Source organism: Rhopalosiphum padi, chromosome 1, assembly GCF_020882245.1.
Source record: "Rhopalosiphum padi isolate XX-2018 chromosome 1, ASM2088224v1, whole genome shotgun sequence".
NCBI lineage: Eukaryota > Metazoa > Arthropoda > Insecta > Hemiptera > Aphididae > Rhopalosiphum > Rhopalosiphum padi.
The window spans coordinates 87,132,728-87,149,780 of record NC_083597.1 but is presented as its reverse complement, the minus strand read 5'-3'; the positions used below and the strand labels follow the sequence as shown (position 1 = coordinate 87,149,780).

Sequence of the window (17,053 nt, the reverse complement as noted above, 5' to 3'; positions counted from 1 at the left end):
ATATATTATATACATTATTGTGTTCACATGCGCCTTATCGTTTTTCTTATATCCTTTCCTTGTTTAAGCGTTGGTTGATCTTTAACAATGATATTACCGAGCAGGAGACGGTCAAATGCTTCCAAACACAAATGGATGTAACAATAAAATACACCAGGATTTCTGAGATTCTTTCGCGAAGGGTTTTTTATAACTGTATATGTACGTATGTGTAAACCCTTGTTAATATTATCCATTCATTTTGTTCATTTTTTGATCAGATTAGTGTTTTAAGCCGGATGAAAGGTTCAATTAACATTTGTTTTTTCATCTTGATAAAACACACATTCATAATAATTTCCAGTTCACTAAATTTGATACAGAAAATGGAATCAAAATATCATATATATATAAATGATTTCAAAACCAAAATGTGCACTTGTAATTTATTTTTAAATTTAATGAAATACAACATTAACTGATACTTTAGTATATCGTATTTCGTATATATAATATATATGTAGATTTTAATGAGTTTAATACTTAATCCAATGAATTTAACTATTCATAAATTCATAAATTAGTAATTATAAAGCTTATATATCATTACACGATTTAACTCGGCGAAATTTACTTATGAGTTTTAGTAGTTTGACTATATAATGCTTAGTCAAATTAAAAAACCCACTCCACTAGCAGCTGCTGTACTAACCACTCAGGACACGATGACGCTCATTCAGTTGCGCTTCGTCAATGATTTATATTTTTATGTTTGAACTAATAAATGATAATTTATTTTTGTTTCGGTGTGTTTTTCTATTTTATTAAGTTTGAATTCAATGATAACCCGTTGTAAACGATGAAAAAACTGATGACTGTCTACAATTTGGTAACCAATAGGTTACATAAAGCAAGTATTTTAATTATTTTGGATTTTCGTAAAAAATTCGGTTTTCCCTTAAAACTTTCTGTTTATTTTTCTCGATTATAAGAAAAAGTACTGAGAATTTTTAATTTTGACCTCTCTTAAGTACAAACTAGATCCAACTTTTTATCCCAAACTATGCTCAAAGTGAAGCATTATATATCGACTACTTGTCGTGTATACTGACGCAAAAAAAAAAAATAACATACACTCACATACCATTGTAAAATCAATAATACATTCTTCGCTCTCCTCAGAATCTAAAATCATATTTTATAGTTTACCTAATATCAAAATGGAATATGTAGAATTTTTATTTTCATGATATTATGTATTTCTAAAGCAGAATTGAGATAAAATTGTAGGTATATACTTGAACAGTTTTGTAGTAAGTCGTATATAAAAAGTGCAGGGCACACCCGACTGTGATGGACAAACACATCACGCACGGCGAGCAGCATCTGTGGTAGGTATATTATATATATATATATACGTAGGTATACCAATATATATATACAGTAAGTATACGACGAGTGGATATAATTCGCGCAGGTGCGCACGTGACGAGAGCGAGCGAGAACAAGCGAAAAAGCTAAACGTGCGCGCGCGTGGCGCGGTGGCGTATCGCAAGAGCGACGGGGAGGCGCGCGGGAGAGCGATTTATATTTCAAGTGTGAATAACGCGGCGTATCCCTTGGCAACGAGAAGCCGCGACGGACCGACCGGCGTGCAACGCGTCCGTATATATAAAACATTATTCCGTGCGTAGCGGCGGCGGACGTGTCGTCGTCCGTGGACCGCGTGGCGTCCAATAAAAACGCGCCGGGCCGGACGCGCGCCGTGGAAGTCCGGTGCCGCCGTGGCGACGATAAAATGGCCGCGCGCGTCGATCGATATAGGTATATACACGCGGTACGGCAGCCGCCCCGTGTAGCTCTTGCCACCGCTCCGCGACCACCCCACGGCGCGCCCCCGCGGCCGCTTCCGGCCGGCGGTTGATGCGGACCGTGCGCGACACGTCATAGCCTAATATATTCCGGTGGACCGCTGGGGGAGTCATGATATCGTATATACCACCATACCGTGTGGCAGCGGCGTATACTACGTATCAATTTATGTATAACTAGTTGATCCGGCTAGCCTCAGTGTTGCTCGTGAACGATTATGTGGATTTACTCCGTATTAATTATATAAACTCCGAATTAAATATAAACTACGCAGATGTTTAGAACACACATTTGAGACGTTTTTAAAAAATATATTATTACATAGGCCTACTACAGTTATACCGATCGTATAAAAACTATTAATTTTCTTTGATTAGTGGCAACTCTATTAAGACAAAAAAAATATTCGTCTTACACCCAATCCTGCAGTGACCTAGCCGCTAAACAATCGACCTTGGTTTGACCTTATAATGCAGACATATAGCTAGGGGTACAACAAATTATTTGTATAATAAAGTTAATACTGTGCAGTTATTATACGCGGAGATTTTGAAAGAAAAAAATTGTGTTCATTTAATAGATTTTAAAACGACAGTTTACATTCTGGATCTGTGCCTATTTATTTCCATCAATATTATTATAGGTCATACTCAAATAAAAATGATGAAAGTCGTTTTCTATTTAGGTAAAAAATATATTTATTAACATAAAAAAATAAATCTCGTTGGATTTTTGTGGCATCTTAACTGTACATTATTATCTAAACTGTAACCTAACCTATATGCATTGTATACTTTAAATTGTCCATAGCTTATTTGTATAGTTTTGACGATTTTGATTATTTTTGCGTTTTAAAATCTCTTTATTTGTATATGCTTGTATAGACTTTTTAGAGTTAATCAACTAATAGTTAGGAATATCTAATAATACATTTCACAAACTCAAATTAAATAAATATTTCTGTAAAATCTTTTATATTTATCAGCACCTAAAAAACAATTATTAACCTATTATTATTTTATAAATTGAATATTTTTCCGGAACGAAAAATTAGTCTTACTTTTTTTTCATTATTCTTGATTGAACATATCGCGTGAATGTGCTGCACAGACTAAAATATTGAAATATTATAATAATGTATAAGTATATACTTATACTCTTTGTATATAGCTGACAATAGCTTGAAAATTGATTTTCAAAAAAAAAGTTTATTTAATTTTATGATTATTTTACAATACAAAATAATGTGTTGATTAAACATATGTATGTTAAATTACAACAAATAATTATCATCACTGTTTATCTTGGGTATGATGTTCTCGTACAAATTGATGTGACACTATACGATTCGTATTAGAATTTTGCAAAAAATATAACTAGTGAGTAGTGTTTATTTTACATTTAAGATAATATTCTAAAAATAATTTGAATGAGCCCAGATTTTGAAGATAAATAAACATTTTAAGAAATGCCAAAACAATATTCATTAGGCCTTCTCAGTGAGTCCCTATCAGTGAGTACCTATACTAGTGATCTCATCCATTTCAAAAACACACCGTATAAAAAAAAAAAGTATTTATATGAAACGTTGTTTAAGAGATTGAGACTTTAATTTATTTATTATGTAAATGTGTGACATAACACAAAAGAATGAAATATAATTTGTTAATGTAAAACAAGTACTTATGTTAGGTATATAATTCAACCCTTGTCCCTCTATTAATGCTTAAGAGTCTGCAAACAAATTTTAATTCAAAGACGTATAAGTGTGTAACCTGAAGATAAATATCAGGAAGTCATTAAAAACTAAACATTAGTTTCTCTTTTAGAGAAGGAAATTAACTTCTAAAACACTTGTGTTGCTTGTTAATTATAGTATCTTCTGGTTAAATTGTTTTACATTTAAGTATAAATTGTATAGAGTATTTTCTATAATTAATTTAATAAGCTAATGTTTTTATATAAACCTGTAGGAAATATTTATTTTTAATTTGTTGTCCTATAAAAAAACTCAAATATATTATTATTACTTATTATTATAATTGACAATATTCTTTTTAATCAATACGTCATTATATACTATCACTATATGTAGTTTACTAGTATATTATGTAAGTATTTAATAATTTTACTCAATTAAATAATCCTTAAAATTATATTAATGTATTTCCATAATGTATATAATATACGTGATATACATATTATATATATCTATACATGACTACATAGTACATAATAAGTTGCGTTAACCAACTGAGTCCAGAGTTGGAATGTGCTTTACACATGTGGTTTTGTTTAAATCATTTTATACATAAACGTTTAAAACCTTAAAAAAATCATAAAATTGTATCGCATAATTTTTATTTTTTTCTATGAAATACATTTTGTTTGTAGATCATAGTATATAGTATTTAAAACAACTGTTATATACAATGAAGTTACTTTATAATGCACCTATGTATTACATTTAAAACAAAGCATTGTTTAAAATTTAAAAAATAATTTATAAATAATTTAAAAAATTACAAAAAAAATATTTAACACTACAAAAAAACTGTTTTTCTCCAACCCTGAAATGAAACTGATTGTGATATTTCCAATAATAAATATAAATATGTACATATTGGTTATATTAAATCTACCAATATATGAAATAATGAGAGACTGTTAAAACAGTTGCACAACGAAAGCATATAACTTATGTATGAGAAACGATTGTATCTACTATCTAACTAGTACATATAGTGGTCGTTGGAGAATGGAGATGTAATGTGTATACATATTATTTGTATGCATTTAATATTCTATGGTATAAGTATATCATTATGAAAATACGAGTATACTATTTCGGTGTACCTTGTATACACATATTTATTATATTTTATTATTATTGACATATAATTTAATATAAATACACAAAGTAGAAAATAATTTTATTTATATTATTTAATTATACATAGGTATATGTTAACATGTATATATTGTCTTTGAAAGGTTCAATTGTGAACGGTCGATGTTTATCCGAACACGTGACTTCCGATTTAACTTCATTATATAGTATAATGCATGCAGCAATGCGTCGCACCCTATATATTAAATACTTGGTTTATATTTTATATTTTCAAAAGTGTATCTATATACATATATTCAGTTTTAAGTTAATTAAAATATATATACATGCTCGTATATTTATTGGCTGCTGTGTCGCTGTGACGAAGGAAGAGTACGTGCACTGTTTTTGCTTGTTATACTCGACGTCATCTCTCTTTGTTCTTCCATACTTTAACCGAGGCGAATAAAAAAAAAATTAAAAAAATAAACCGAGAGAAAATTCTTATAATAACTCCTATATCAAGCAAATATCCTCCCTGGGGGGCTTTTCACAAAAGGATTTTTGTGAAACCCTCCGTTTTGTCATTATTAAAAATAAATGGGGAAGGAAAACGCGATTAATAATATCCCCACAGGGCGCAAGCAGTATATGGCGTATAATATCCGTTCCGGATAAGCTTGAATCCGTTTACATACAAACGAAAAGTTGGCTATCGTTGGATGATTTTTTCCCTCCTCTTCATCCTCGCCCATCACTAATGCTGTACCGCATTGAATTATAATACCGGACGTCTTCGCCTTGTGAATATTTTATTTCTTTTTTTTTACAGAAACGAACGTTTTACCCGCTAAAAATAAAGGATTATGTTTGTCAACGGACGTCACTATCAGCGATGATTCGGAAGAGGAAATGGCCATATTTAAACAGCCTGTTAAAAAGAGAAAAATAAATAACAGCAAAGATTTGGTGAGTGGATTTTCGTGACCAGGTATAATAATGAACGGAGAAAACATTTTATTTATTATTTCTGTTCTGCTTACAGGACGTGTCCAATGGCAAAAGTAAGTCAAATGATGATTCAATAATGACCGATGATTCCAGTGCTAACAACAGCTTGATGACAGAAGACGAAGACGAAAATAATGAACCAAAAATAGAAAATAATTTACCGAAAAAGACTAAGTAAGATAATTTAAACAATATTATAATTTTAAAATACGCCAATATTATTAATTCATCATAGTTTTTGTTGTAAAAGAAATGTTAAATACTTTTTATCGGTGTAAGTATATAATAATTTTTCGCTTATGTACTCATTTACAGTTATGTAGGAAATTATTTACATTAAATTTTTATTTACTCTATCATAATATACGTATATACCTATAAAAAATACATTTTACCGCGTGAAAATTTTTATATTGGTTTTTATAAATAACTAACACTCATCTCTAAATATAGAAGTAAGCCAATAACTGTTTTCAAATAGGCTATAAAAAATTACAAAACATATTTTTACAAATTATTTACTAAATACTAACATATTATAGTATTTAGTATTATATTATTTTTCGTTTAAATATATAAATATAGAATATAATATGACCAACGTAGCAATTATTTATAACATCGTGTAAAACGATATTGACATAGGCATTGACGTAGTTATTTTAACGAGTAATTAATTTTTTATAATAAACTTAATAAACATCTATAAAGTATATAGATAAGCAGAGTAGTGGACCAATATTTTGAGTGGTATCTTTGTACCACTTCACTTCGCATTTGTCCATCAAACTTCAAATATTTATAATTAATTAATTACTCGTTCAATCTTTCTGGTCAACTAATATAATATAATAATATAATAATATAATGGACATGTACGGATGTATGGTACATCAATACGGGTTTAATTATTATTGAAACGATCTTGGTAATTTAATTAATATTTTTACTAAATAAACTGTAAAATAAGTAAATATTGACTAATTAGTATGTATATATCTTATATATTATACTGGTATATGTATAAAATCAATAAATACTTTTTTTAAATGGTGTAATAATTGGACTATTAGCAAAGGAACGAATAGCGAACAATGTAATATCTGTTGATTAAAATCGATACACAAATCCATTGACTTAAAACGAATTTAATAATAATGATTTCTTTAAAAAAAGTTCTAATAACAAAATATGCGAAAAATATATTTGCTATTTTAACTTAACTCTCTGGCGGAAAATGCTCTTACTGCAGTTGACATCGAAGAACTTTTTTAATCAACACAGCTTTTTAGATCAATTGCGTCACTATACATAATGTATAGATAGTTTAGTTGAACTATTTTTAATAATAAAAAAATATATTGCTATGTAGGTACTTACATAGATACACATTTTTTACTTATTATATATTTCGTTTTTTCTAAGTTTTACGCATAAAAAACGAAAATCATGAAAATTTTTAATTTAATACCTATACAATATTGAACTATAAATACCTTTAAGGTTTAAAAAATTAATAGAATGTTTCTCATTTACGTTTATTCTGCATAAATGTAATATATATATATGCTGTATGCCTATTTGTAAATTACATAATATATGTACATTATATTTTATCATAGTTATTTGTGTTTTATTGGCTTTAGTTAATTTGTTGTAATTCAAAGAACATAATATAACCTAATAATAATTACTTTAAATCTTCTGCCATTGACTACTTATATTATCATTTTTATTATTTAATTACTATTTAGATAATTAGTGAACACGGTAAATATCAGGGATGAGTTAAACATCTACATTTATGAATTCGAATTTAGTTTTTACTCGAACTTTTTTAATATTTCGATAACCAGATAATTATACAATTAAATCATCAGCATTTTCAATTAATTCCAACCTAAATCACACACATTTTTGCTTCACTGTGTTGTATTACAATATTTAAATAAAAAGTAAAAAGTAAAAATTTAAAATTGTACTTATAAAAGTAATAATTACTACTATATAAAATCAATTCTAATCCAAGTAAGTACCCGGTTTTAACTGTGGATTAAGTCATTTTTATTTCCTTTAGAGCAATTACCCCTGTGATATACTTCTGTACGAGAACCCATAAACAAATTGAACAAGTTATCAAAGAATTACAAAGAACTAGTTTCAATAACGCCAGGTAAGCCGAGATGAAGACGTGCTTATTTATGATTTAATTTATTTTATTTGTTTACCCTTAATTTAGGAGTTGCGTGTTAGCGAGTCGTGAACACACGTGTATTCAAGATTCTAATATATACTACCCCCAGATATCATACAAATCAAAAACTGAACTATGTAGGGATTTATTAGATCCAAGAGCGGTGAGTGTACGATTCAGATGTATCAGAATTTATTTTATCCCATCGAATGTTTATACATACGATTCCATGTGTATTGTAAAATACAAAACAAATGCATTATTCTTAACATTGAAATAAGACCCCTACCAATATAATTGTAACTGGTTTAGCAAAACATTTGTGTACCCATACACTTTGAATCCTTATTGGCCATTGTTAATAAATGCCGGTGGGCACACATTGACAATTGAATGCACAATAAAATGTACCGTATATCACATTTCATCGGTAGGTACATAAATGGTGCAAATATTAGGTACTATTGACAGATTTTGTTAGAGTTATTATGCAATGGGAAACATGGGATATTTTGAGTTTTGGTATTAATTTCAGGTCTTATATAAATCATATATATAAAGTGATCGAATTGTATCACAGTTAAATAGTTATATATATATTATATATTATATCAAAATTAAATAGTTTTGTACAGCATGGTACATTGGTACCTATATTTTTAAACTAGATATAATTTTCAAACGGGCTTTAATGGTGATATAAATTAAAAACTGCTACTTATCAAATAATAAGTAGATATGATTAATTTTATTGAAAATGTATTAGAATCATTATTTATGATTTTGTAACATTTTTTACATTTTATTTATAAATTACTAGCTAATTTTGCACGGCTTTGCCGTAACAAATTAAATGTCCATGGATTTATCCCTTCTTAAATTCCGTTAAACGTAAACTGGTAAACTGCAGACATTTTTACGAAAATAATAATTTTTGTGAGTCAACTATATTCAACACTATTATGTGTTAAAAAGTAAAAAGTAGTCAATGACACTATGGTTCTTGCTAGTCTATTAACAAAAATGGTCGAAAACTATTGATCTGCATAAGGCATTCGTTTAGTCATTTGATTATATATGGTAAATATATTTATTAATTCTATCAAATACTACACGGCATCACCCGTAACAAATTAAAGAATTTCAGTAAATCAATAGCAACAACATATACAAACAAGAAAATATTTATTCTTCGTTATACCAAAAATGCCTGTGTAAGTCTCTTTAAATTAAAACAATTTAAAAATTGGATTCAAGGTACTCATCTCTTGGGTTAACTGTGAACCAATTTTTTTTTAACTCGATGTGTGATAGACTTGTTTTTTATTAATATACACTAAATACACATTATAAAATTATATGAAATTACACAATTGAAACTTTAAATCCGTCAAAATTATTATTTATTATTAAAATTACTAACGGTAGTTACCATCAACACAAACGAACTCAAATATACAATTATTAACAGCCATCTTTTAATATAGTAAAATACGATACAGTAAAGTACTATTTAAAATATATTAATAATTATTCTAGATTTATAATCCAAAGTGTCTTTTTATTAACAAAACATATTTTGTACAATAGCAAAAATCCTCAACTACGGAAAACGTATTCATAAGAAATTAAAATAAATTCGTCCCTGGATAATTATTATATAGTAATTAGGTTCCCCCGATCACGTTACTATATTTAGTAAAGTTGAACTAATATTATAAAATACATAGCTTATTTACCACTGCTAGTAAAATAAATTACTATTATAAAAATATTAATATACCTATCATAAAATATTTTTAGTAATATAGATTAACAAAACTTCGCTCAGAATCGTTTTTCGTTTGCAATTATTTATCAACGAATTTAATAATTTAATATATTATACTTGTCAGTTACTTACTGTACTTTCATTGATGATAAGTACACTGGAAACCTATTATACAACCGGATGTAGGTTATTTATAAAAATTAAATTTTTATCATTACATTTTGAATGTAATTGTCATAAAATTAATTAAATAGAACATTTAAATTAAGGGTTTGACAGTAGAATTACAAATACTTTAACTATATGGATGCGAGTTTGTTAAAAAAATGCATTATTTTTATCTTACTGTAACATTAGTTAGTTTACTTAACACAAAGTTTGAACTAATTACTAATAAATTCAATTTTGATTTATTGGATATGATTCATTTTTTAATACTTTTTTGATATTTTTTATAATTTACATCTGTTAAAAATGTTTTCATATATCTACATTTATGTATACTTGCAGTTCATAGTACTAACTGACTCAATTTTTATGTATTTATAAGGTTTTTAGTTTATTGTTCGAGTTGTATAGTGAATTTTATACCAATTTTTTAAGATTTTTTCAATAGTTCTAACTAAAAAAAATTAATAATCTCTTTAAAATTAAATCCGTATAATTTTTAAATATTCTGTACATTCTTTACAAATCGAAAAAAAATTTGATAATACACAAGTAATTTATGCAGAGTTTTTGTTCCATAAAAATAAAAATAAAATATTACTTTGTCTTTTAAATTTCTAAATAGTTGTATTATTACAATTTATATACTTCAACATTTACACGAGACAACATTTAAAAAAAAAAATAATTTGTATATTATTATTATTATTATTTAAAGCCTTTAACCAATATCCTGTTATTTTTAATATTTTTATTTCTTTTAATTTATAAATAATTTATTGCAATAAAATGTTGTGCTTATAAATGTTAAAAATGATCAATAGATAAACTTAGAATTTTATATGATCACATTTCGTAAAATTATACACACTGATTTATAAAATTAACAAAAATACATTTATTAGTGAAAACTTAAAAACTGTATGGGAGTAATTAATCATGTTAATGACATTTCATAGCGAAATCATTTAATCATGTTTAGTTATTTACGTTTAATATTGTAGGTTTTAATATTAGAATAAATATTTAATTATTAAATTTAATAGTAACAATATTCGTGATATTCGAGAGGTTTTTTCAATACTTTTATTTTAAATCTAGTTATAATAGTATTTAAAAATGCTCAATTTAAGACGTGTTAAACGTAAATTCTATATATTATGAAATAAATAGGCCAACAATACCTGATACCTATAATACCTACAAATTACAATTAATAATTATGTAGTTATATTAATGAATTTTATAATTACTGTTATTTTCAATTATTGTGAGTACCTACCAAGTATATTTTTGAATCCCATCTATAGTATGATAATATGAAATTTCATTTTATTATGATTTCGGAATAAATTTATTCAATTGGTTTTATTCGATTACAGAGACGGAGAAATTCGATAAAATTAAGGAGGCAAATTGATAGATGTAATTATTACGATAACGGCGGTGTGAAAATAAGCACTTATGGCCAACTAGCCAAGTTTGGAGTATCATCTGTTTGGGATATCGAAGACATAGTGCATTTGGGCATTACTAAACATTCTTGTCCATACTACGGTACACGATTGTTGCTTAAAACTGCCGAAATCGTCTTTTGCCCTTACAATTATATCATCGATCCGGTCATCAGAAGGACAGTAAGTGTAATGTGTATAATATATTATACTTCAATAATTCAATGTGTTCGTATTATGTGACGAAATCGTCATTCTATATATGATTTATATCATATATATTATATATATTTATATTTATACATATCAATTTTGTCTTTCTATATCAATTATATACTTTACATCGCTCTAAATTATTTTCGTTGAACATTGTTGTGTGTATAATTAAATTATTGACTAATATTTGTTTTAAGATGAACTTGAAACTTAAAGGCCACGTGATAATTGTAGATGAAGCACATAATATCGAAGACCAATGCCGTGATGCTGCAAGTTTGCAATTAGATCAGACGAATATGAATTTGGCCAAAGCGGACTGCGAAAAAATATGTAGATCTTCTGGCAACTCGGTGACTTACGGAAGACTGGTAAGTGTATAAATTGTCTATCAAGTATATTAATTTATTGTATATTATCAATAATTATAATATACAATTTGTAAAATCGTTATGCAGTAAGCGCGTGTGCAATTGCAATAGCAGTTAGCATAAAAGTGAATACAATATAATGCATAATACTTCTAAAAAAATTAATTAATGCTGGTTGTTATAGGCTCGATATTTGTCCGATTTGTCGAAGTGGATTGATGAAAAGTCTAATGATATTAAAACTTACGACGAATATAATCGTGGTGTTTTATCGTGGTCTGGCACATACACCATAGCCAGTTTCGATGATTTTGGTGTCGGGTTGAAGGCCTTCGAAATGTTTAAAGTGTGTATATAATCTAAAACTAAAATATCCTTCAAATTTACCTCAAATTATTATTTTTTTTTTCTAGAAAGATTGTGATACCGCGTTGGCTGATTTAGCCGAAGAAAATGAATCCGATGAAACGAAAAATAGTAAAAAGGAAAATGTAGAAAATGAATTGGGGGATAAAGATGAAAATGAAACAATAGAAAACAATTCGTCCAAAGATCAAGACTCCGATTCAGCTATTACGAATGCAACTAAAACTTTACTGTCGTCGATCTGTTCAGTGTTTAGTTTGTTTTACGACGAGAAATACAAATATGATTACCACGTTTCCTTGGTAAAGGTCATGCACTTAAAAAAATTTGAACACAAAGAACGAGGAGTAAGTTATACATAGCTTTTTATTGAAATATATTGAATACAACTTAAGTATAATTAAAAAATTATTATACAATTTTAAGTGTTGCACCCATATAAAAATATCTGTTTACAAATTATTTTATGTTGAATAATCCTACAAAAGTATAATATATATAAATTCCTTGGGTAGATACTATAAGTATATAATTTTCCAAACTCTTGAAAAAGAATCAAAAATTAATCATAACGTTAGAACATTAAAAAAAAATGTGTATAATAATAGTGAAATGAAAATAACTAGTAAGAGTTTAATTTTTAGCTTGAAAGATACAGTATGGTATTATTTTTGCAAAAGACAGGCAGAATTAATAACTACTGATTACTACTGAACCAAGTAGAACATGTCATCACATATCACATATTTAATTTCTTCGATTTTATAATGTTGTAAGCTAATATAGGTAATTAGTGTACAGGATGATTCTTTTATGGAACAACACTTATTATTTCATTATATAATTTTTTTAAAAAATACATATTTTTTTTCGTTATACATTTTTTAAGTTATATTTTCGGTATATGTTTACACGATAAACGATATTTATTTGAGGGGGGCTACATTTTATATACAAAAAATAAATAGAGCTTAATAAATAATAATATAATATAACTACGTGTGTGCAAATGTACGCATAATAATGAATATTAAAAGAATGTGGCTCATGATTATTTTCGTGTCATCATCACTGCGCAGATCATGACGGGCATAGGCGGATGGCTGAACAGTGGCCCGGAGGAGCCCAAAGACACGCGACCGGTGTGGAACAACGTGGTCAGCTTCCTGTGCCTGAACCCGGCGGCCGTATTCGACGAACTTAAATCGACGGTACGCAACATCATTCTCACGTCGGGCACCCTGTCGCCGATGCAGTCGTTCCAGTCCGAGCTCGGCACGCAGTTCCCGATCGCCCTGGAGGCCGCCCACGTCATCAAGCGAGACCAGTGTTGGGTGACGTCGGTGGGCGTCGGGCCGACCGGGACGGACCTAAACGGCCAGTTCCAGAACATCAACACGTACGGTTACCAGGACGAGATGGGCAAAGTGCTGTTGGACGTGTGCACCGTCGTGCCGCACGGCGTGCTGTGCTTCATGCCGTCGTACACGCTCATGGAGAAGCTGTACAACCGGTGGCAGCTCACCGGACTCCTGACCCGCCTCAACCACATCAAGGTGGTCATGTGCGAGCCCCGCCGGGGCGACCAGCTCGAGGAGTTGATGGCCAAGTATTACGCTGCCGTCCGGGGGGACGAGGGCGGCCCGCGTGGCGCGCTTTTCCTGGCCGTGTACCGCGGAAAAATCAGCGAGGGGCTCGATTTCTCAGACAACAACGCCCGAGCGGTGGTGGCCGTAAGTTTCCAACGTAAAACTAACACGATCTCGCGCAGTTGGCGATTATTTTTTTTATGCGCATATATTAGGTATACACCCGTGATGGATAATAATGGCTTATTTTCACAACAAACGCGCTGATTGATATTTCAAAAACTAATATCGTTTTAGGGAAATTGAAGATAATATTATTTATATGCTAAAATTTTGTATTCCCTTTTTTTGCACTTATATTGATTTTGAGTGGATCAATTACCATATCATACACTTTTTGATACTTATAATTACCTGTAGGCCAGTGGCGTACCTTGAGAAATTATTGAAGGTATTAAATATTTAATGTCTTACCTACTATGAAATTATAAAAAAAATAAACAATTGTAGTCCCAAAAAGCTAAAAAACATAATAATATCTAACTAGGAAAAACTATAAAGCAATAATATACTTGTTGACTATTTCTATATTAAAATCGTTTTTTTTTTTACACAATTATAATATTATATTTACATGTTGAATATATTGAATAATAATAAATCATAATACAAAGACCATAATTTTATTTTTTCTAACAAACATCAATTATTTCATCAACTTGAATGCTTCTGTGCCTATGAATAGCAATTCAAATAAGCCAACTAACTGTCTTCCTATTATATCTGGCCTTGATTAAGTGTTTAAATTATATTTAAAAATACAAAATATAATCCGAATTGAATTTATTATTAAAGTATAAAATATTGGTTTAATATCATATTTAAAACACATATCGGTGCTTTAATTTTATTTTTGGAAGGGTTAGAAGGTGTTTAACAACTCTACTCTCTCTCTCTCTCTCTCTAACTCATTCTACTGAAGCATTTTTCTTTACCGGCATTTGTATATGCTGTTGACATATCAACTTCATTAGACATGTAGTCTTCGTTTTATCAATTTCATACGATATTGTATTTTCATTTTAGGTCGGCATTCCGTTTCCTAATTATAAAGAAGAATCCGTGAAGCATAAAAAAGATTACAATAACAAACATCACAAAAACAAAGGACTGTTGCCTGGCTGGGAATGGTATCAGATACAGGCCTACAGAGCGTTGAACCAGGCACTAGGACGTTGCATTAGACACAAGAACGATTGGGGTGCTATCCTGTTGGTGGACAGCAGATATGAACAGCCCAAGAACCAGTCCGGACTGTCCAAGTGGATAAGAGGAAGGGTAATAATGCTTGTTTATTTACTCAATTTATACTCAATTAATACTTAAATTTTTTTAAATATTGAAATTTTTACACAAAACTAGTTTTTGACAAAATCGATTTTTTATTTTGTTTTAATTTAAAAACGAATAATTATCATAGATACTTTAAATTTTCACCAAATATTTATGTAAAAAAAAATTAGTATTAATTAGTATTTTAGTTCAATCTATACTATATATTAAGCTTAGGCGCCGCGGATAATTTATCAGGAAGGGACATATTAAAATTAAACACCAAAAGATACAAAAACATCTACTCAAAGTATCAATGCAATGTTTATTGATGTTTCAATAATAAAAGTTAAAATTTTAAAAATTATATTTTTAAAACCGGTGGGGGGGGGGGTAAATTTCCTATTTCGCAATTAAGAGTTAAGATATATTTCTAATAAATAATAATAGATTTATGCATTTACCGAGAATACCGATTACCGTATAGTATGGCATTTTACCTATTTTTTGACTTTTTTTATTATTTGAAAATGAACTTTTTAGATTCTTTTAAAAGTTCTGAATCCGTTCAAGTAATTAAAAAATATTGTTTTAAAACAGTAACATTTTTATTGTAGTTCTATTAAATTACAACAAGTAGAAAATCTAGATTATTTTTCAATAGAATTATTAAAATTGTTTTCTAAATTTTCAATGTGATACAGAGTTTTTACTTTTTACTCGCGGGCTCGTTGTCTTTTGCCCATCGTGTCAACCAATTGTCATGCCAGTGCATAATAATTGTACATATCAATCACATTAACTATTAATGTTTTTCAGGTCGAAAATAACAGTTCGTGGTCGACGATCGTAGCCAAACTAAAGAACTTTGTAGAGACGAGACAGCTACACGATTCTACTGCAGCAGCTCTAACATGATTGTTATTTTTGTACATATTCTTATTGGACTACAACGCCACACCTAACTTATATTATTCCTATACTTAATAATAGTTTTCTTATTGGTGGTTATCATCAGTAAGCAAAATACATAAATACAATTTATTTTTCCATTACTATTATTTAATTGTTTTAGTTCTTTAATTATCACATGTGTTATATGGTTTATTTTATTTATTTATTTTGTCAGTACCCAGTAAATTTACTTTGCGTATTTTACATGTCATTTATTTTTACTAAATAATTTTTACTTATTTTGTTAAAATTTCAAAACAAAACTTGAAAAATCCTTATAGCCATCGTTCTTCGTTGTGTATTTAAAAACAGTTTATACGCGATAAATGGATAAACTATTGGACACTAAGAATACTTTAATTGTATTGGCCAAAATAATTATATTAATCGTCTTCGATATAGTTGTTAATAATATATACTTTTTTTAACTTATAAATAATACAAGTTTAGAAACATATATATATATATATTATAGACTAATTTTGATATATAGGGCAATAGGTAATGACTAATAACAATTTTTAATTATTTTTTTCTATTATAATATTATGTTGATATAAAAATGTCTCGGTAAAAAAAATTGTGATTAGTCAGTGTCCTGCGCTCATACATTGTTCGTTCTTACAACAATCTTAGAATATCAAATTATAATACGAAGAGTACATCCAAATAAATATCTGTCTCAATTATAATACATCAGTATTCAGTATACATGCGGTAGACATATTATAGTAGATCATGAAACAAAACCACAATATTCTAGTTCCTACTGGTCTTTGATTATAAACCAATAAACTACTAAACAACGGTTATTGCCTAAACATAATCATATATTTACTGTTGCCCTTCACTCAATACGTTATGAATTCAGACATGGTCGTTCACCCATTTGTTAAGTTAGTCGGTAGGTACGTACAAAAGAAGTGAGAAAATTGTCAAATGACTG

General features: G+C 28.8%; 1 protein-coding gene across 2 annotated transcripts in view; it reads left to right on the top strand.

Annotated features, from left to right (window-relative positions):
• The window catches only part of LOC132916908 (Fanconi anemia group J protein homolog), a 42,125-nt gene extending 25,906 nt beyond the window's left edge, over positions 1–16,219 (top strand). For both annotated transcript variants that reach the window (XM_060977349.1, XM_060977350.1), the window contains 11 exons: positions 5,514–5,650; positions 5,727–5,866; positions 7,770–7,865; positions 7,932–8,049; positions 11,208–11,462; positions 11,693–11,866; positions 12,051–12,212; positions 12,280–12,579; positions 13,312–13,965; positions 14,908–15,159; positions 15,973–16,219. In XM_060977349.1, coding sequence (XP_060833332.1) covers positions 5,514–5,650; positions 5,727–5,866; positions 7,770–7,865; positions 7,932–8,049; positions 11,208–11,462; positions 11,693–11,866; positions 12,051–12,212; positions 12,280–12,579; positions 13,312–13,965; positions 14,908–15,159; positions 15,973–16,071 — 2,387 coding nt within the window. In that variant the 3' untranslated portion in view covers positions 16,072–16,219. The remainder of the gene's footprint in view (positions 1–5,513; positions 5,651–5,726; positions 5,867–7,769; positions 7,866–7,931; positions 8,050–11,207; positions 11,463–11,692; positions 11,867–12,050; positions 12,213–12,279; positions 12,580–13,311; positions 13,966–14,907; positions 15,160–15,972) is intronic.
• Positions 16,220–17,053: the final 834 nt, after the last annotated feature.